The sequence below is a fragment of the Bos taurus genome, chromosome 2 (assembly GCF_002263795.3).
Source record: "Bos taurus isolate L1 Dominette 01449 registration number 42190680 breed Hereford chromosome 2, ARS-UCD2.0, whole genome shotgun sequence".
Taxonomy (NCBI): Eukaryota; Metazoa; Chordata; class Mammalia; order Artiodactyla; family Bovidae; genus Bos; species Bos taurus.
Window position 1 is genome coordinate 64853629 of NC_037329.1, and position 20878 is coordinate 64874506.

At 42.1% G+C, this 20878-nt stretch overlaps 1 protein-coding gene across 4 annotated transcripts in view; it reads left to right on the forward strand.

Moving 5' to 3' along the window:
• NCKAP5 (NCK associated protein 5) overlaps nucleotides 1–19777 on the forward strand; it is a 1102414-nt gene extending 1082637 nt beyond the window's left edge. For 3 of the 4 annotated variants that reach the window (XM_024980953.2, XM_010802114.4, XM_015475847.3), the window contains one exon: nucleotides 18344–19777. In XM_024980953.2, coding sequence (XP_024836721.1) covers nucleotides 18344–18625 — 282 coding nt within the window. In that variant the 3' untranslated portion in view covers nucleotides 18626–19777. The remainder of the gene's footprint in view (nucleotides 1–18343) is intronic. The other variant, XM_024980966.2, reaches the window with a different exon arrangement.
• The last annotated feature ends 1101 nt before the right edge of the window (nucleotides 19778–20878 follow it).

The following is a 20878-nucleotide window of genomic DNA, read 5'->3' on the forward strand; positions in this document are numbered from 1 at the left end:
CCTAAGGTTTAAGGAGTGGCTTTTGAAGTTTTTTGCTTGTTTTTATTTGGGGGATTTTCCTCTTTGCGGGGGGAAGGCAGAGACAAAGAATTTAGAAGCATTATGAGGATATTGGCAACCCACTCCAGTATTCTTGCCTGGAGAATCCCATGGACAGAGGAGAGCCTGGTGGGCCACAGTCCATGGGGTCGCAAAGAGTCGGAGGCAACTGAGCGAGTTTCACTCACTCACTCACTCACTGTCTATTTAAAACACCCTTGCCCCGGGAGTGGGGGTAGAATGTCAATCCTCATCATTTTTCCAGTAGCTTCAGGAAGCCCCCTGCTGGAATATCACTAGATTTGTTGTTGTTGTTTTTCATAAAGCACTTTAACTGCACTGATTTTTGGTCAAAGGGCTTCTTTCTCCTCCCACCTCCCACTCACCACACACATTCAAATACATCAAACTCCCATTAGAAAGAGTAAAATGACTGTTGAATGTCACAGGGGAAGTAGTGGTGGCTCAGTGGTAAAGAATCCACCTGCATTGCAGGAGACTCAGGTTTAATCTCTGGGTCTGGAAGATCCCCTGGAGAAGGGAATGGCAACCCACTCCAGTATCCTTGCCTGGAGTATCCCATTGACAGAGGATCCTGGCAGGCTACAGTCCACAGGGTCACAAAAGAGTCAGACAGGACTTAGTGACTAAACAACAGCAAAACATTGGGAGATTTCATATATGAAGTCCAGATTTTCATTTCTCTTGAAAAATCAGAAGTTCTGGCAACAGTGAGGCAACATGCTCACAGGATAAGATTGAGCTTGTGTCAAGGCAGGAGGCATAGTAACTGAGAGAGGGAACTCTGCTGCTGGACTCCTGAACTGGGATCCTGGCCTTGCCTGCCTCCTCACAGCAGTGGGGCCTTGGGCAAGATACTTAGCTCCCTGTGCCTCCCTTTCCCTGTGTATTAAATGATGTAACTAATGGCACCTCCCTTGTAGAGGTCTTTGTCCTGCCTTTAGGACAAGAACAAGTGCTATTAGATGTTTGTGAAATAAGCAGTAGCTGCCCCTCTAAATGAGCAGGTGCACTAGAGCCCACCTTCGTCCCCACTACCTACTCCTGCCATCCTTGCGGCCATGCTGTAGTTATATCCTTCCTAGTGGGCTTCATCAGCAATGGATTTTCTTCCCCTGGCCTAGAATCAAGCCGTCCATCAGCCAACTCTGCGGAAAGAGGAAGTTTCAACAAAAATAAGAAGGAGACTAAAGGGCTGTGTATGGAAAGAACCTTGTACTTATTCCTAAAGTTCAGGTCTGTGTTCAGGTCCCCAGAGCTATAAGTACAAAAGCCATAAAATGATGGACAGTATTGTTTTCATTTCTGCCATACATCAATATAAATTAGCCATAGGTGTACATATGTCCCCTCCCTCTTAAACCTCCCTCCCACCCTTTCCCACCCCTCTAGGTTATTACAGAGCCCTGGATTGAGTTCACTGAGTCAGACAGCAAATTTTCATTGATGTATGGAAGAAATGGAACCAATATTGTAAAGCAATTATCCCTCAATTAAAAATAAATAAATAAAAACAGTGAGATATTCAGTTCAGTTCAGTTCAGTCGCTCAGTCGTGTCTGACTCTTTGCGACCCCATGAATCGCAGCAGGCCAGGCCTCCCTGTCCATCCCCAACTCCCGGAGTTCACCCAAACTCATGTGCATTGAGTCAGTGATGCCATCCAGCCATCTCATCCTCTGTTGTCCCTTTCTCCTCCTGCCCCCAATCCCTCCCAGCATCAGGGTCTTTTCCAATAAGTCAACTCTTCGCATGAGGTGACCAAAGTTTCAGCCTCAGCAGCAGTCCTTCCAATGAACAACCCAGGACTGATCTCCTTTAGAATGGACTGGTTGGATCTCCTTGCAGTCCAAGGGACTCTCAAGAGTCTTCTCCAACACCACAGTTCAAAAGCATCAATTCTTCGGCGCTCAGCCTTCTTCACGGTCCAACTCTCACATCCATACATGACCACAGGAAAAACCATAGCCTTGACTAGATGGACCATTATGGGCAAAGTAATACCTCTGCTTTTGAATATGCTATCTAGGTTGGTCATAACTTTCCTTCCAAGGAACAAGTGTCTTTTAATTTCATGGCTGCAATCACCATCCACAGTGATTTTGGAGCCCCAAAAAATAAAGTCTGACACTGTTTCCACTGTTTCCCCATCTATTTCCCATGAAGTGATGGGACCAGATGCCATGATCTTCGTTTTCTGAATATTGAGCTTTAAGCCAACTTTTTCACTCTCTTCTTTCACTTTCATCAAGAGGCTTTTTAGTTCCTCTTCACTTTCTGCCATAAGTGAGATATTAGGTAGGTGCAAAAGTAATTTTGGTTTTGCATTGTTGAACTTTGCCATTTGATTTTGGAACACATCCTTAAATAAATGTGGATATGTTACACATCAAAAAATAAAAAACGATGGACAGATATCTGTTGCCTTGCAAAGCTGGCTTCCATGCATCTCCACAGTGCCTGAACCATGGCAAGGTGGCTATTTCAGAAGCACCTCTACCTGGTTTCTAAGACCTGGCTTCCAGGGCAACAATGGCAAGAGACTAGATCCTTTCACCCTCTGAGGATATGCTGCCTGATGAGAAGGCAGGAAAGTGGGAAGAAGTGGGGAATTTGCTATGATTAATTTTAGCTCCTAGATGTAATACATCAGAACCATGGTTTTCTAGAATGTTGGGAGGCAGCATTAACTAGAACTTCCTTTTCTTTAGTTAACTTGCTCACAGATCAAGAGGTTAAAGCTTCCTCTGCCTGTCATTAGCAGAACGTTTTGTTTCCAGTGTTACTGGGTGAAGGGCTTGGGTGTTTCTCCCCCAAGGTCTCTCCAAAGACACTGCCCCAAGAGTCCTGTTGAAGGAGGCCACCAGTCACACATAAACACACATGCTGCTCCTGTGCACTTGAAGCACACTGCTGACCATCCTAGAATAAACATCTTAGTGCTATCACAAACATTTTCCTTTTCTGCAGGTTTTTTTTTTTTTTTTTCCCTTGAGGCAGGAGAAAGAGACCCTCTCATTATTTATCTTGAGTGTTTGATAGGCCTCCTTTGAGAAGGTCATTGTCTGCAACAGTAAAAATAATCATGGGATTTCTGGAGAAGCTGGCAAAAGGAAAATGATTCATTATTTCAAGAATTATTTTGCCTTCAGTCCCCAAAATGGATGAAGGCTTCTAACAACATGTAAGAGAGAGTAAGGCTTAGGTTGCATTTTAAAGGGAAAAGAAGTTCAAACATTACATTTTTAGCTCTGCTGTAATATAACTGGGGTCAAGGCAGTCCATCTGTTACCCCCATGGTCTTCTGGATGCTATTGTACTATTCCCTTTGCAAAGGAGGCCTGCCTGCCCTCCTTCCCATCTCATCAGTTTGAGCTAATGAGATTGGAAGAAGTTTTTTAGATTCTATTCAAACAGCTCCCCCTCCCTCTGGTCCCTTTGGGAATGTCAGAACAGATAGTATACCCATCTATATGGGCTCAACTCGACCTTACACGTCTTGCTGTGTCACACAAAATTGTGCATCTTCAGAGCACAGTGTATTTTGCTGATGGGGGAATGGAGTGGTTATGTAGCTATTTAACTGTGAAGGATAGTGTAATCAAATAGACCAAAAGGTGTTTTATAACCCAACTTATACAACATGTCTGGTACAAAGACACCTATTGTGTTGGGTTATTTTTGAAATAAAGTTTGTTTGGCATCAGTGCCAGCCAGATACCCAGAATGAGGCAGCTTGACTGATAAAGAGACTGACTTTTAACATGAAAACTGGAGAAGCTAAGCGATCAATATGACCTTGACTACTCATAAGCCGAATAACTTATGGAAATGATGCAAAGACCCTGTGAGCTCCTTTGCCTGACAGAAAGGCTTGAAATAATATTTTAAGAAAATCAAAAGCAGCCATCTCCTGGATCTTCTTTCCAGATTAGATCTGAAATGAAAGACCCTGAGTTACACAATTAACTATTGATTTTTGTTGATCCATCTTTAATTCTCATAGCAATCGAGTTGTGTTTACACAGTCGTGGTAGGCAGGCATACTTCACTGGGAGCAAGGCGCCTTTCAGTTCTACATTAATTTAAACATTACATTGTCCTGGGCATGTGAGACAAAAATAAAGTTTGTTTTTATTGTAGTGGATCGGTGACGTAAACCTTGTAAGGTTAAGCCAGCCTAGGTGGTTCATGAAGAAAATCCCTTTTATAAAGCAAGCGTCAGTTTGTCAATTGAATATATTACTGGTGGCAGGGAGAGAATAAAAAAGCACCTGGATGCTGCAGGGTGCTGGAATGTTGTCCAAAGTTGGCTGCAATTTAATCTCCTTACAGTTTCATTTCTTGATTTCACACACTCAGTAATATGTGTGGGTTTATCACCCAGATAGTCTTATTGATGTCTCTAAGAATGTCATCATTGTCCTGTTTACACTTTCACTTAAAAGCACCAAAACACATCACCCAGCTTCCCCTGTCTTCAGGAGATAGAAATCTGAATTTAAGCAGCTTTCTGGGACTGGCTCAGGCCAGGAAAGACTGCACTTGCTGGTTGAAGGACACACTTAATAAAAGGGTAGAGTCAGTGTTGGTGCCATTTATCACAGGCCTGATATTTTCAATAACATCGCACCCCAAGATACAAGCTTATTGTCTCAGCTCTTGCTCCTGAATTTCCAGGAAGCAATGGCAGCTTCTTCTTCACCCAGCCACAGGCTAGGCCCACCTGGAGGCACAGAAGGTGGCCCAGGACGCTCAGCAGAGCTGCCCGATGGGGATGGCCAAGGGATGTGAGTCCACTGGTCTCTGCTCTTGCCAGAGAAGGGAAATTGCTTTTGCCGAAGCAGATGGTAGTCAGACATCCATTAATCTAAGGGCCATCCTGGTTTTTATGAGGCTATCCTGGAATCCCAGAAACCATGAGATTCAGTGGTAAAGAACTCGCCTGCCAGGGTAGGAGACTCGGATTTGATCCCTGAGTCAGGTAGATCCCCTGGAGAAGGAAATGGCAATCCACTCCAGTATTCTTGCCTGGAAAATTTCATGGACAGAGGACCCTGATGGGCTACAGTCAGTGAGGTCACAAAAGAGTCGGACGTGATTTAGTGACTAGACAACAACAGCGCTTCTGCCAGTGTGTCCGGGACTGGAAAGCAGTGTGGCTTTCACAGCCCAGATGAACATCAGCAATGATCTTATTTTACATGCCTCTTCATCATGGAAAAGTAGACATTATGAAAACTCAGACACGTCTATGAGCTCCGAAGTGGAATTATGTATTGAAAATAGACCTGATAGTGACTTTGTTCATTGATACGCAATCAATAGCAACTCCAACATGTAAGATATTGAGTCAGAATCTGAAGAAGAAAGAAGAACCAAATTTAATGCCTGGCCTCCAGAAGTGGGTCATCTAATTTAGAAGCAGGACGTGGATATGAAAAGAAACTATATAATAGAATGAATATAAGTTCAGGATTGAAATGGGTAATTTGGCCACTTAGGCCAGGAATTCATAGAAAGACCCCTGTGGACGAGGTATTGTAGAAACAAAACCAGCAGATATGAATTAAAAAGAGAGGAAAGGATCAAGTTATAAAATGTAGTTAGTATTAAAAATGATATGGAATTAGAGAAAAAGAGAAAAAAATCCAACTTAAGCTTGTTAAATTTAGGAGATAACTAGACCCAGAAAGATTAAAAAAGGTGAATGTAAATAGTTATTAGTTAACCTATGGAAAACATTGGCTTGAATGATCCTAAAGACTAAAAATGGAAAAAGATCAAAAGAAGATAAGCAAGTTAAGGAATTATTTAAAAATTAGGATTAGGGTAAAGGGATACAGTCAGAACTTTGAGTTTGTCAGGATATTTGTGTTCTAAATGCCATTATCAGACAAAATCAGTGTTACTCAGTTATGTCCAACTCTTTGCAATCCCATGGACGGTAGCCTTCCAGGCTCCTCTGTCCATGGAATTCTCCAGGCAGGAATACTGGAATAGGTTGCCATTTCCTTCTCCAGGGGATCCTCCTGACCCAGGGATCAAACCTGGGTCTCCCACATTGCAGGCAGATTCTTTACCATCTGAGCCAGGGAAGCGCTTAAGACCAAATATTAGGCTGGATAGCCTAGTTGAACAGTTCTCAGGGATTCATCTCCTAATATATCTGAAGTTTTGTTCTCTGTTGACATCGTATTAAAAAATCTTTAGCGTGCTCATTCCACGTGAACAGTAACTTTGTTTCATGCACCTCCAATATCTCCAGTATTTAGTACTACCCAGTACATGAAGGGTGCTCAACAAATATCTCTTGAATGAATAAATGATGTTGCAGGAGCAGCATAATCCCTACTTAAATACTTAGTAAATCCAGGTCCAGAGTTGTTGTGGCAGAGCAAAGGATGGAACCTAGAACAAATGTGGATTCCCACTGGCATTCTCCCACCTAGCACATCCTTCCATTCTAGAACCCCTGGTGCTTACTGGGTAATGAGGAATCAGAGCATCTTACAATTGTGTGCAACACAATATACAGCTTAATGTTTCTAAGTCTTTAGAACAATTCCCATCAAGAAATCTTCTCTTGAGAAAAAGGATCAGTAAATTGGTACTGATTCTGAGTTGCTCTGACACTCAGGATTCAATATGTCAAATATCCTTGGGAAATAGCTTTATCTAAAGCAAAGACTGATGAGCCCTAGAACTGAAATATAAATTGCACTGGGGGATGAATACCTTAAACCTGAGTAGAGGTAACACTCTTCCATCCACAAATATCAGTGTGTCTCTGGGTGACCCTTAGTGCTCAGTCTCACTGGATTCCATGGCTATTGCAAACCACCTAAATAGATTGTGTGTCACAGTGCACTATGACTCCCAGATGGTCTACAAACTTGTGTTAGAAATAACTCCAGGTTGCCTAATTATTTGTAGACTAATGAGTAATGCAAAATGCAGAATGTTTTTCCCTGGTTTTAACCCTCAGCATTTTTGTTATTGTTCAGTCGCCAAGTTGTCTCCGACTCTTTGTGACCCCACAGACGCCACACGACTGGCTCCCCTGTCCCTCACTATCTCCCGGAGTTTGCCCAAGTTCATGTCCATTGAATTGGTGATGCCATCCAACCATCTCATCCTCTGTTGCCCCCTTCTCCTCCTGCCCTCAATCTTTCCCAGCATCAGGGTCTTTTCCAATGAGTCAGCTCTTTGCATCAGGTGGCTCTTGAGCTTCAGCATCAGTCCTTCCAATACTTCATAATAAAAACTTAACACTTTCAGGTATATTTTTATGATGTCTGTGATGATGGTGGTTTTGGAGATGTTTCTTTGGAAAGAGAACATCCATGAAAAAAAAATAGTATAACCTTTTTTAATGCTCCTCTGATTCCCACCCTCCCCCCAAAAAAAATGTTTTTTTGTTTTTTGGGTTTTTTTTGTCTTGAAAGAGTAGCTCAAACTCTATTACTCCAAGGTGAAAACATAGCGTCATTCTTCTGGAATACACAACCGGTGCCTTCATGCTGTATTTCCCTCTGACAAAGTCCGTGGGCTCTTTACTCTACAAATACACTGTCATCTACGCCAGTCATGGCCCAGCTCACTGGACAAGTAGGTATACTGTTTAAGACATAAAATGATGGAAAGGTTAGTCAGAGAAAAAAGTCTAATCAATCTTTTAAGGCAAGTGAGTAGCATATAAATTTATTTTTATCCATAATGGTGCCTATAAATGAAAGGCCAGAGGTTTGATGCCCTCTCTCTCATCGGCTGGAATCATTAACCTGACACTAAGTTAAACAGACTCAGAAGTTCCAACCCAGATCCTGCTCAATGCTCATTCCTAAATAAACATTTTAGTTAATAGTATTGTCCTGGAAGAAGAAAAATAAATCTAACAACATGGCTAAGCATGTTCTGTTTAGTTAATTATACAAACGGCTATCAATGAGCTGGCTCATTTCCCAACTCTCAAGATGTCACTATGAAACAGGGCAAATTTCACTTTTGGAGAAACTGACCAATAGTGATCATCAAATCTGATCTATTAATTCAGGTGATTAAACTGTATTTTAAATTAAATTTGTGGATCCACCCACCTCCTAGAAAACAAAAATCAAAAAATACAAGGTTTCAAATGGGCATTTCAAGTCAGGGCACTAATGTTAGAGAAATCACGAATGTGTCCTTTGCATGTTGATATAATCATTTTGCCCAAACTTGTGATTATATGCTTTTCCTTTTCCCAGATGCCTTTCTCTGCCATAGACAAAGTTTGTCATTTTCTCTATGTTCCTTTTTTTCTCTTCCCACCGAGGGACCTTTTCTTCCCCATTTTCCATGTATGGGAACATTTTCCATCTCTTTGATGAAATAACTTCACTTTCCTTCCATCCATTTGATTTGGTCTCTAAAAGTCCTTGGCAGCCACTGTTTATCTCCAAGCTGAGTTCTTTTCTTTTCCACAAGATATATTATTTTCTAACAACCCTAAGCTTCCTACTGCACTTCTCTCTGCTTGCCTTTTTTTTCCCCCCAAAAAAGTAAGCTCATTTTTCCTCTCTGAGTTCAGGGGTTCTAACAGAGGTCACTAGAAGTCATTGATCATGATAAAGAACAGTGATACAGTTAATACTATACTCATAAAAGCACATCTCAGCTGAAAATTACTCTTTCCCCTAATAAAACCAGTTTGCCCTGGAGATACGGAAGACTCTCCAGGACCCCAGTAAGGAAACAGAGTGCCCCCAAGTGCTGAATCATATCTCCTGGTGTATGGGTGGGTGAAGAGAATGGTTCTCAAATACTGATCCGGCACATTAATTTTTCAGAAGGGCAAGTGAAGAGTAATGTGTCCGGTTGAGGTAACAGAGGGAACTGAATTCCGAGAGAAAGTAATTATCCAAGTTGGAGTTTGACCAGGTTAACCGGGTCGACACCACAACTCTCAAGAAGAGTCTGGAGGGTCTTCTGTGTTCACCAAAGGTCACTGTCTATTTTTACCTCTCATTCAGAAAGCAGCTCCACCAGGAATACAGTAAGAGGTGGTATTAAAGAAGAGATTAACTGTGCCTCTGAGAAAAATGACTTGAGCTGCAAGGTTTCCCTTGAGGTTGGCCTGCCCCCAGCAAACACCACTTAACAGAGACTTTGAATGTGCACAAACCTTCAACTAAGAGACCCAGTATTAAAATACCTCCTCCCCATTCCCACAGGAATGTAGCACATAATCATCTTCCTAGTGCCCAAGATTTGCTCATCAGGAAAGGGATAGAGGAAATCACAGCTTCCACTTCAACTCGAAGCTCAGGATTAGCCAGCCCATCTCCTCTGTTTGATCCATCACCTGTTCATCACATCTGCTAGATCACCTCCCTCCTACTGCTTCACCCGTGGAAAATGCTCTCTGCCCAAACCAACTCTCTGCAGTCTCCAAATTTTTCATCTTCTTGGCCCCAGCACACATATGATTCTTTAGTTAAAATCTTCATCATCACACATAATGAGAAATGTGGGGTGATGGTGGTGCCATGGGGGTGACACTTCTTCCCAACTTTGGGGACATGTTTCTTTCCATGTGGAAGGAGTTCTCTAGGATAACATTTCTAATGTCTCTAACCTCTGTTCATTCACTTCTCCTCAGGAGAAGGAGGAATAGTTTGTTTAAATAACAAATTAACAGATGCACACTTCTATATATAAAATGTTTTTGCTTTTTTTTTTGCTAAGTCGCTTCAGTTGTGTCTGACTCTTTGCAACCCTATGGACTGTAGCCTGCCAGGCTCCTCTGTCAATGGGATTCTTCAGGCAAGAATACTGAAGTGAGTTGCCATGCCCTCCTCATAAAATAGATAAACAACCAGGATATATAGCCTGGGGAACTCTACTCAATAGTCTGTAATAACCTATATGAGAAAAGAATCTGAAAAAGAACAGATATTTTATATATATATATATATATATATATATATATATCACTTTGCCATTCACTTGAAATTAATACCACATTGTAAATTAACTATACTTCAATAAAAAAAAAAAATAGCAAGTTTAGGAAGGAAACAGGGAAAACTTAAGTCCATCTCCTGCTCTCTGCATCCTTCCTCTCAAGTCATGCTGGCTGTTAGAAGCACACGTTCTAATCTGTTCCCTTCATGTTGTAGGTTTTAGAAGTCACTTGCCCCCAACCCAGGGCTATCAGTTACTAAGCCCATCTACTTCTAGGGCCACTGCTAAGAAACTCACTTCTCTAAAGATAAAACCTCATTCTCCTTAGAGGCTTTCTCAATAATAAAACTGATATTTTTGCCTTACATCAGCCTTTTTTTTTTTTTGGTCTCTTTCTTCAGTTCATTCAGAATTACAGGTAGGGAAGAGAATTATTTATTGTATTACCTGAAATTCCAATAATGGATGCATAGAAGATGCATAATTAAGAATACTTTAGTCTTTAAGTTTTATAGAATGGGAAGATCCTTTAAAATTTTTTAAAGAAACTAAGGTTCAACGGGGCCACACAGCTAGTTAGTACAATGCCAGGATATGAACACTGGTTTCTAAACACCCAAGTTCTTGTGTGGTAACCCAAGTTCCACACAGAACCCACCCAAGATCTGTGGTCGGGCTTTTCCTGCTTGAGTCCTGACTCCCTATTTTATTAGTCATGTGTATGTGGCTAAATATTTCAACCTCTCTACTCTCTGTTTCCCCATGTGTTTAAAGCGGATGAAAATAGTACTGTCTCATAGGGTCAGTATAAGAATTAAATGAGATAATTCATGCACTGCAGTCAACCCAGTACCTGACACATAGTAACACACATTGTAAAAACACTTTATATATGTAGCCATTATTTTCTTACCATATGTCTTGTTGAACTGATTGTCAGTGAATCGTTATGGCAATAGAGAAATAAGAAATCTGTTGAGAAAGGTACTGTTTAATTTGTTCTAAAAGCTCTAGTTCTCTTGGCAAATATTAGTATCCAGCTGAGGAATGATGCTGTGCTTGAATTTCACAAGTAGAGCTGAATCTCCTCCTGACACTTCACAGTAGACATACTAACCAGTATTTTCAATATATAATCAACAGATGGAAACTTACTTGAAATAATAAAACAGTAGCCTCCATCATAGAACACTAATCCATTGTGCTATTTCATGAATTTGCTACTTATTTCTCCTTGGCTGTGGGCTGAGTTTCTGACTGTACACAGATAACATGTCTCTCTCTGAAGCTGATCTCATCATACATATATTTATTCCAGTTTATCACTTGAGCTTTTCTGCATCACCTTATATATTCTCCCCATCTTTTCCTTATGAAAAGGGGACATATCACCTTCTATTTTATTCTTCCTTATATTCAGGTTGTTGGTTTTAGGCAGACTCTCTACTTCATGATTATTGCTGACTGGTGGGGGTGGGGGGGAAATGATACGTGTTTCCATTTTGAAAATCAGGAAACCAAGTTTCCAGGTCTAATTTCACCTGTATTTGAATTTTTATGAACCACAGTTTCCGTAAATACTCCGTGTAAAATACAGCTGACACCAGCCTCCCTCCCTTTCCAGGCTGATGTAAGAGCAAAGTGAGATCATAGATGGGAAAGCTCTTTGGAAATAAAAGCTGCTCATTATTTATAGCCCACGGTAGTGCTCATCATTCAATTGTGTTTGACTGTTTGCAACCCCTCTGTCCATGGAATTCTTTGAACCCCCTCGGATAGGCATAGCTCTATGTTTCTGTGTTTAAGTGATTCCGTCCATTACAGAATCTAAAAAGGCAAGAGACAAGACTATCTGGGCAACTACTAGACCCAAGAGAGACTATGGAATATCTACAGATGTGGTAGCGGCACATGAAATGGAAACTTCTTGGAATGCCCTCCTTCTTACTTGCTGCTGCTGCTAAGTCGCTTCAGTCACGTCCAACTCTGTGTGATCCCATAGACGGCAGCCCACCAGGCTCCACCGTCCCTGGGACTCTCCAGGCAAGAACACTGGAGTGGGTTGCCATTTCCTTCTCCAATGCATGAAAGTGAAAGGTGAAAGTGAAGTCGCTCAGTCATATCCGACTTTTTAGCGACCCCATGAACTGCAGCCTACCAGGCTCCTCCGTCCATGGGATTTTCCAGGCAAGAGTGCTGGAGTGGGGTGCCATTGCCTTCTTACTTACTATATTTCAAAAGCATTCCAAGAGCCCCCTCTTCTATGAAACTCTCTCTGAGAATCAGGCCCACATGATTATTCACCTAGTAGATTGATTTGATTGATTGATTATTGACTAAAAGGAATCAAATTAGTTAAGGGATAATTACCAAGGGATTTCTGGAGAATATGACACTATCTACTTTGTGCTTGAATTATTGTTAATAATGTCATTGCACAAAGGACAGGAAAATATTTAGGAATAAGCAGAACTATTTATTTTAAACTTGAAGATATATTCTCACCCTTTTTAGCCCAACTTTTGTTCCCAAGTACAGTGAAAAGCCCCACCAAAAAGTGAACTGTACAACTGTTGCCACCTATAGGTGGCAAGTGTAGTATATTAATTTTATGGTAATTTCTATGAAGCACACTCTACAAAGGAAATGACAGTGTTATGTGGAACCCACGCAGTCTTCATCAGGAATCTTTACTAGGTTTCTTATTAATACTATCACAGTTGTTGTGTGATTCTTATTTCACATGCTCCCCTTAAAGGTAATATGGGCTGATATATGTGAAGTTCTTTTCCAGGATAGGTTAAGAGCTTGGACTCTGCAGGCAGACTGCCTGGGTCCAAATCCAGATCCCACCAGGTATTGCTCCATAACATTAAACAAGTTCCTTTCTCTGGCTGATTGCTTGTAAACGGAGAGAACAGTGATACCTTACGCCATAATACTGATGGGAGAATGAAAACAGATAATCCATGCAGTGTGCTTAGCCAAGTGTCTGTGCAGAGCAGGCACTTAATTGTTGTTGCTGTTGTTGTTCAGTCGCTCATTTGTGCCCCACTATTTGTGACCCCGTGGACTGTAGCATGTCAGGCTTCTGTCCTCCATCTCCCGGAGCCTAATCAAACTCAGGTCCATTGATTCAGTGAGGTGATACCATCCAACCATCTCGTACTCTGTCATCGCCTTCTCCTCCGGCCTTAAATCTTTGCACTATCAGGGGCACTTAATTGAATACTGTTATTACCATGATTAGTTTCAAAGCACCTTCGCATACATTTGTTACCAATGGATGTGCGCTATTGTTACCGAAATGGAAGTCCAGCTGCTCACTCCTCTAAAGCCAATAAAGAAGCAAGCCTGGAGGAAAGGGTAGTTTGCTTTATTTTGGAGACCAGCAGCCTACTGGAGAAGGCAATGGCACCCCACTCCAGTACTCTTGCCTGGAAAACCCCATGAACGGAAGAGCCTGGTGGGCTGCAGTCCATGGGGTCACTAAGAGTCAGGCACAACTGATCGACTTCACTTTCACTTTTCACTTTCATGAATTGGAGAAGGAAATGGCAACCCACTCCAGTGTTCTTGCCTGGAGAATCCCAGGGACGGGGGAGCCTGTTAGGCTGCTGTCTATGGGGTCACGCAGAGTCGGACACAACTGAAGCGACTTAGCAGCAGCAGCAGCCTACAGAGGATGAGGGGGACGGCTTTGGCAGACTGCTGTCCATAGGCCAACTCCATCCCACTTCCCCACCCCCACAGACCATCGGTGGGCTAAAGCATTTATAGGCAGAGGGAGGGGGCTACATGCAGAATCAACACAGGCAGCTCTGACAGGCATTTTGAAATTGGTCATGGGGTGGTCTTATAAGCACAATCTTGATTGTTTTATGTACAGTCAGTCTTCAGTTCCAGGGTCAGTTTGTTCCCATTTTTTGAAGCCAGTTTATGCCATGGCTAGAGTCTAGTCATCGTGCAGTTAACTTCTTCCACCAAATAGGGGTTTCAGTATCTAAAAGACAGCTCGGATATGGCTGTATCATATGGCTCAGGATATTATCTATAGCCCTTGAGAAAGAACTAAAGGCCTTTAACTTTGCTTACTGACTAAACTACTATTGTTTTGTCTTGTTTGATTGTTTTCCTTTGTTTCTGTATTTTCTCATTTCTTTAATTAAACTTATCCTTTGGCTAAAATGTTTGTACAGACAAAAGACAGGTGGAGGACATTGGGGAGGGGAGTTTGGACCAAAGGGTCCTGCTCTGTTTCACTATTTTGTTACCATTCAACAGATCCATCCTAAGCACAGTCCTGTTGGACCTCAATCCCTCCTTATGTTTTAAATTTAAATGTTTTGTGACTTCAAAATTAACATACCTGAGATCTGACAAGACAATGTTGAGGCTGGCTGGCTATACTTCTAATTCAAGGAAGGAAAGTAAGCCACTTCATTGTCTTTATTCTTAGCTGGCAGGACCACTGGAGAAACCAAAGCCAACAGCTGAAACTCTGCTGATGCTAGAGAAAGCTGAATCCATCTTCCAGTCTCCATCGAGAATCTACTGATGATTAGCATTGGGCTAGATTTTTAGGTTGAAAACTGGTGAGAGAAGGAGTAAGAGGGGGTCAGCTATTACCTATAAAACAAAATCACTAGCTCAGGAGTTCAAACACTGCAAAGATTACTTACTTGACATATGCAGTGGGGGTTTTGTTGTTGTTGTTGTTGTTGTTTTCTTAATCTAAGCAAATAATTAAAATTAGAGAACTTTAAATATGAGCAAATATTGTGGCCTTAACTTTAAAATCAAAGATCTGGACCAAATCTGGACTCATGTTTCTGCACAGCAGCAATGAGCTAGGTCTGAGTAGCTGCTCCTGCCTTTGGCTGAGGCACATGCTCGGGAGCTGGCCACAGTCCTCCCAGTCCCTACAGCTCCCTCACCAAGGTCGAATGCCTGTGTTTCCTCACCATCACTCTTGTACTGATGATGTTCTTACAGTCAGAATATTTGGCACCCACCCCTCATCAAAACTGAAAACAGAAGGAAGACTGAGAAGGTGTGTGACTTTATAGTGGGCCGTTCCTTTATTTCCATTGCCTCCTCGGCCAGTGTAGGCTTTTGTCATAATTAATTGAAAGAACCAAACCTACAAGTGGGAAACATTTAGAAAACAAGATGCACTGTTTTTGTCCCATAAACAGTGAGTGTTTTCACGTAAATAACCCTTTCCTTGTTGCTTTGTCAATAAGTTGTGTCTGACTCTTTTGTGACTCCATGGACTGTACAGGCTCCTCTGTCCATGGGATTTTCAGGCAAGAATACTGGAGTGGGTTTCTATCTCCTTCTCCAGGGGATCTTCTCAATCCAGGACTCAAACCTGGGTCTCCTGCATGCAGGCAGATTCTTTACTGTCTGAGCCACCAGGGAAGCCTGCAATTTTATTCAGCTATATATCCTCGGCACCAAAACCTTCCACCAGCCTCATGATAGCTTCTCTAGTGAGTGTTTATTGAATGAATTTGAGATCCACAATGACCAGAAATAGGCAAGAAAAAGAATTGTGGTTCTTGAATAAAGAAAAAAGGGAGAAGATACTCAGGTGAGGAGGAAATTACATTGAATGCCCTCTATTTACCTACATTTAGTATAATCAATGGAGAAGGCAATGGCACCCCACTCCAGTACTCTTGCCTGAAAAATCCCATGGACAGAGGAGCCTGGCAGGCTGCAGTCCATGGGATTGCTAAGAGTCGGACACGACTGAACAACTTCACTTTCATGCATTGGAAAAGGAAATGGCAACCCACTCCAGTGTTCTTGCCTGGAGAATCCCAGGAACAGGGGAGCCTGGTGGGAGGCCATCTATGGGGTTGCACAGTTTCGGACATGACTGAAGTGACTTAGCAGCAGCAGTATAATCAGTGGAGAAGGCAATGGCACCCCACTCTAGTACCCTTGCCTGGAAAATCCCATGGACGGAGGAGCCTGGTAGGCTGCAGTCCATGGGGTCTTGAAGAGTCAGGCACGACTGAGCAACTTCACTTTCACTTTTCACTTTCATGAATTGGAGAAGGAAATGGCAACCCACTCCAGTGTTCTTGCCTGGAGAATCCCAGGGATGGGGAGCCTGATGGTCTGCCGTCTATGGGGTCGCACAGAGTCGGACACGACTGAAGCGACTTAGCAGCAGCAGGAGTATAATCAAAGCTTTTCTACCCCCTCCATGTATTTTTCACATTGTACTTTATAATTGTTTTTAAAAGAATGCTTAAAATTGGCACAGCATGAAAAGGGGCTGCTACATGAAGTTGTTCCTAATTATGGGGCCACTTTTCTGTAATCACCTAGGAATCTCTTCGTCAGCCCATCTCTGGTCTCGAGGTAGCCATTTCAGATCAAAAATTAGCTCTGTGAGTAGTGCTCCTGTACGTTAATAGTATAATGAAATAAATACCACTTCAAGGATGATTCTCAAATATTCCCACTGAATTACACCATTTCCCACAGCAGAGAGACAAACGCTGTCTGAGCCTGCTCTTGGGACACCAGAGCCATCCACTTCTGTGTCCTTTTCTTTTCTCTTTCTATTAAATATTAATGGACTTCCCAGGTGGCTCAGTGGTAAAGAATCTGTGTGCCAATGCAAGCGACACAGGTTTGATCCCTGGGTCAGGAGGAGCCCCTGGAGAAAGAAATAGCAACCCACTCCAGTGTTCTTACCTGGAGAATTCCATGGACAGAGGATCCTGGTGAGCTATAGTCCATGGGGTTGCAAAAGAGTCAGACACAACTGAGCAACTGTACAACAACAAATTAAATATTTAGCATGTGAGAATTCACAGGCTTTGACTGTGTCCACTTTTCCTCAGATCCAAATACAGTTTCCTCATTGTACCTTTGACATCCATCATAGCTATGTTGGAGGAGGGGTGGGGAATAGAACTGCCTTGTTAGGGCCTTTGACAGGAGCAATTCAGATGGTTTGGCATATTTGGGTGGCAAAATGAAAAAAAAAAAATAACATACTGGACGAAGGTCGCCAGACAGGAATTCAAATCTTTTTCTCCATCACTTGCTGAGCCACCTTGGGCAGGTAACCCTGTCAATCTGAGCCTTGTTTTCCTCCTCATTAAAGTGCAGATGTGCATCTTGCAGGCCTCTCTGGTGGCTCAGACAGTAAAGATGCTGCAGGCAATGCAGGAGATGCAGGTTTGGTCTCTGGGTCAGGGAAGGCCTTCTGGAGAGGGAATGGCTACCCACTCCAGTATTCTTGCTTGGAGAAGTCCATGGATGAGGAGCCTGGTGGGCTACAGTCCATGGGGTCGAAAAGAGTTGTAACTTACAGGTTTGCTGGGGGGAGAAGGGAAAGCCTTATAGATAAAGTACTTTCAGTGTCTTTTATATGGTGGATGCTTAATAAATGATAGCTACTGTTACTATCTCTAAGGCTTGTTCCTGTGTCCTCCTTGTGTTTTGATGGAATTTTTGCCTGAAAGAGGAAAAGAAGAAGAGAGATGTGGTCATGGCTTTAATACTTCCACATTTGTCAGTTTTTGTATCTATGCCTCCGGTCACCTTGGACCTCGGGAACTACTTAAGCAACTGAATATATTCACGTTTACAGAGTTCACCTACAATAATTATCAAATATGACTTTTATGAAGTCCCAGAGACTACCAGTAACAGCCTATGAGTACTCCTGTTTAAATCGGTTTTACTAGAACCTCCTGGAGGAGAGATTACTGGGGTGCAGAACTATTAGTATGATTTTTAAGCCCTTGGGCCTTGAAGAATCTGTCCCCTCAGACCCAAGATCTCTTTCCAATAGCATAAGACTTGTGAGCAGACAAAATACACATGTGACAATGCTTCTGACAAATTTAACATGTACTTAAATTGTGTGGCAATTTAAAGGATTGTATGCTTTTTTTTTTCTAACGTAGAACTGTCATTTCTGGCTGCAATTCAATCCCTATCCATATTTAGAAATAGGACAACTACTAATATTTAGGAAAAGAAAGGTGTTTGAAACTTTAAGAAAAAGAAGACACTTTACCTGAACAAATTTCAGAAGGATCCATTTAAAATGAAATTAAGTGGCACTTAAATGATTTGCAAATTGGGACCTATTTATCTCAGTAAAATGATTAAAGTCTTGATTTATCCCTAAAATTGGTTTTATTATTACATTAAATTATACGAGAAGATTTGTTAAAAGACTTGTAGGTTCCTTCTATCCTTTTAAATTGTGCTTTATACCAACAATAATTGAATATTGGCTAGAATAACTTGATTTTGCAAAGAAATATGTTTCTAATATTTTCCTCTTTTTATTGCAGAAATTGAAACAAGTTGAAGAAACCAGAGAAGATCCTGAGAATAGATTATGCAAAATTTCCCTGGAGTCATTCAATAAATATGATGGCAATACTGTGATCTTACTAGGAAAGGAGAAGAACTCTCTGAACAAGGTTGAAGGACAAAAGGAAGAAAAAGAAAAAACTGAAGAGGCCTCTTTGAGTAGCTCTGAGAGACCTGGGGTAGACCACCTGGAATCTTTGAGTGATTCTTTATATGATAGCTTCTCTTCCTGTGCAAGTCAGGGTTCAAATGATGTATAAAGGACGTTCCCCCTCCACCCCTTAGTGAGCTGGAAATGGAGCACTTAAGAAACAGGGGTGGGAGGAGCAGGGCAGGGAGAGATGACAACACATAAATGATTGCAGTACCAGAGCCTACACTGTCAGACTCAGAGCCAGCAGCCCACTGAGCTTACTTCCCTGAAAGGGCAAATAAAGATAGATTCTATTTGTTGTGTTCTACAAGGATTAAAAGTAAACACACCCAGGATACAGAAGTCTTAATTTTGCACTTTTTTTTTGAATACTTGTACAGAAGTTGTAAATTTTCTTGAAAAAGAAATTATATTTGTAGCAAAAAAAAAAAAAATGCCAGCAATAAATTGAATCAGTGCCATGTTCTTGAAATGATGTCCTAAGTCTTAGAAGTTGATAATATATTTTTTAAAAATTCCAAATCAACTTTTTGTTCAGGTCACTGTCCTAGTCCTCAGATTGTGGGTACACTCTGTAAAATGAAAACAGGGCCTGCCAGAAAAACAGAGGGCTCTTGTCATCTCCCTCTCATAATCTCAGTTTGATAGAAACTTTAATTCTAGTGCAAATTCCAAGTTGTTGACAGATTCAGATTCTAGTAAGAAGTGTTATCCTGCTTCTATTGAAAACTGTAAAGGAACTCAAGTGCGACACTGATCAGAAGTGATATGTATCAGAAACAATGTAGTTCTATTTTCCCTCCAATCATTTCCTTACACCTCCTTCTACTTAGTGGTTCTCTGTGATTCTCAACATTATTTGTTGATTTTTATCTTCCTGCTCTTTTGATTAAAATCTGATCAATCTATAAATAAAAGCTGATTCCTATTTGCAATGTTCACTTTGTAAAACATAAGATGATTGGTGCTATGAAAAATTCTTACTTTTAATATCCTTTTTTTCTACAAAGTCTGTTTATATGTAAGGATAAATTCTATTTTAAAGGTTACTGTGTATTTTTTCTAGATGTGAACTATTTATAATTGCTTTTGTACAGGAGCTTGTAAACTAGGCATAACAAATATTTTAGGATCTATGGATACTTTAGTACACACTTGTTTCTTTAAAGAGTATTGTATGATCAGTGTTATTTGGTTAATTTGTGCAATTTGTTACATTTGAATTTTGTTGTCTTAAAATTGTGTGTCTTTCAAACTTTTTAAGATTCTTTTGTTTCATTGCTGAATAAACGTCATATCACAATGGCACCCACTGAAAGCTTGAACCTTATTCAAGGACCCTTTGAGCCAATTAGTTGTTTGAATCTCACACGTGCTCTAGCTACAGTTCCCAGAAGAAAGACAGACTAATAAGCAAACGCCCTATGGCTCCAGAAAGAGTAATTCAGCCAGTAGGAAGATTGGAGTCTGCAAACTAGCCAGTAATGGTCAAAGCAGTTTTATCTCCCTGAGGGGTTTACCAACTAGAAATGAGAGGAAGAGGTGGGCAAAGGGAGAAAGGGGGCCCGAGGCAGATAGGGAACGATCTCTGCAGAGGAATTACAAGAAAGCCCTTTAAGCTCATTTCCAGACCCGCTCTGCTGGCAGGACAGGCAAACAAATGATCAGCATTTCGGCCTGAGAGAGCTTCCTCCTAGAGGAGGCCCGAGGTGGGGAGGGACAGAGCTTATGAAGCCCTTTTCACAGAGGTGGATGCTCCCTAGGGTCTTGGGAGAGCGAACGAGCGGGATTGGGGGCGGGGGCTCTAAGGCGCTCCCGGCGGGCCAGCGGGCTCCCGTACCACCTGCTGCAGGGCTCGGTGGTCAGGAAGGCAAATGTAGTCCCTCGAGTACTCCAGGTGGATCGCTCGGTAGAGAAAGGAGGAATCGAGGTGCGGGATTCAGCCAGCAACCGAGTCCTGGGCTGGGAAGGCAAGGTACACGCGAGGACGCGGGTGTATATGCTAATTACCCGTGGCTGGGAGGGAAGCCGAAGGTAGCTGCCGGGTCTTTTCGAGAAACGGGATGGAGTAGAACAACTCCCGTCTTCACCCCTGTTTGCTTTCTAGTGGGAGCTCATCTAGGTTTTCCCGGGGTGGCCCTCTCCTGGGCTAGGCTACCAGGGCGGTGTCACCGCACCCTTCAGCGGTGCGCGCGGCAGATAAACCGAGTGCAGAGCGCGTCGAGCTGGTCACGGACCCCACCACACCCAGCCCACCCCGCCGCAGTAGAATCCAATCCCGGTAACGACCAGAAGAGAAGGCGCGGCTTCATGGGACACTCTAAAGGGCCTACAGGTGTGCAACTTTGCCAGACGCACT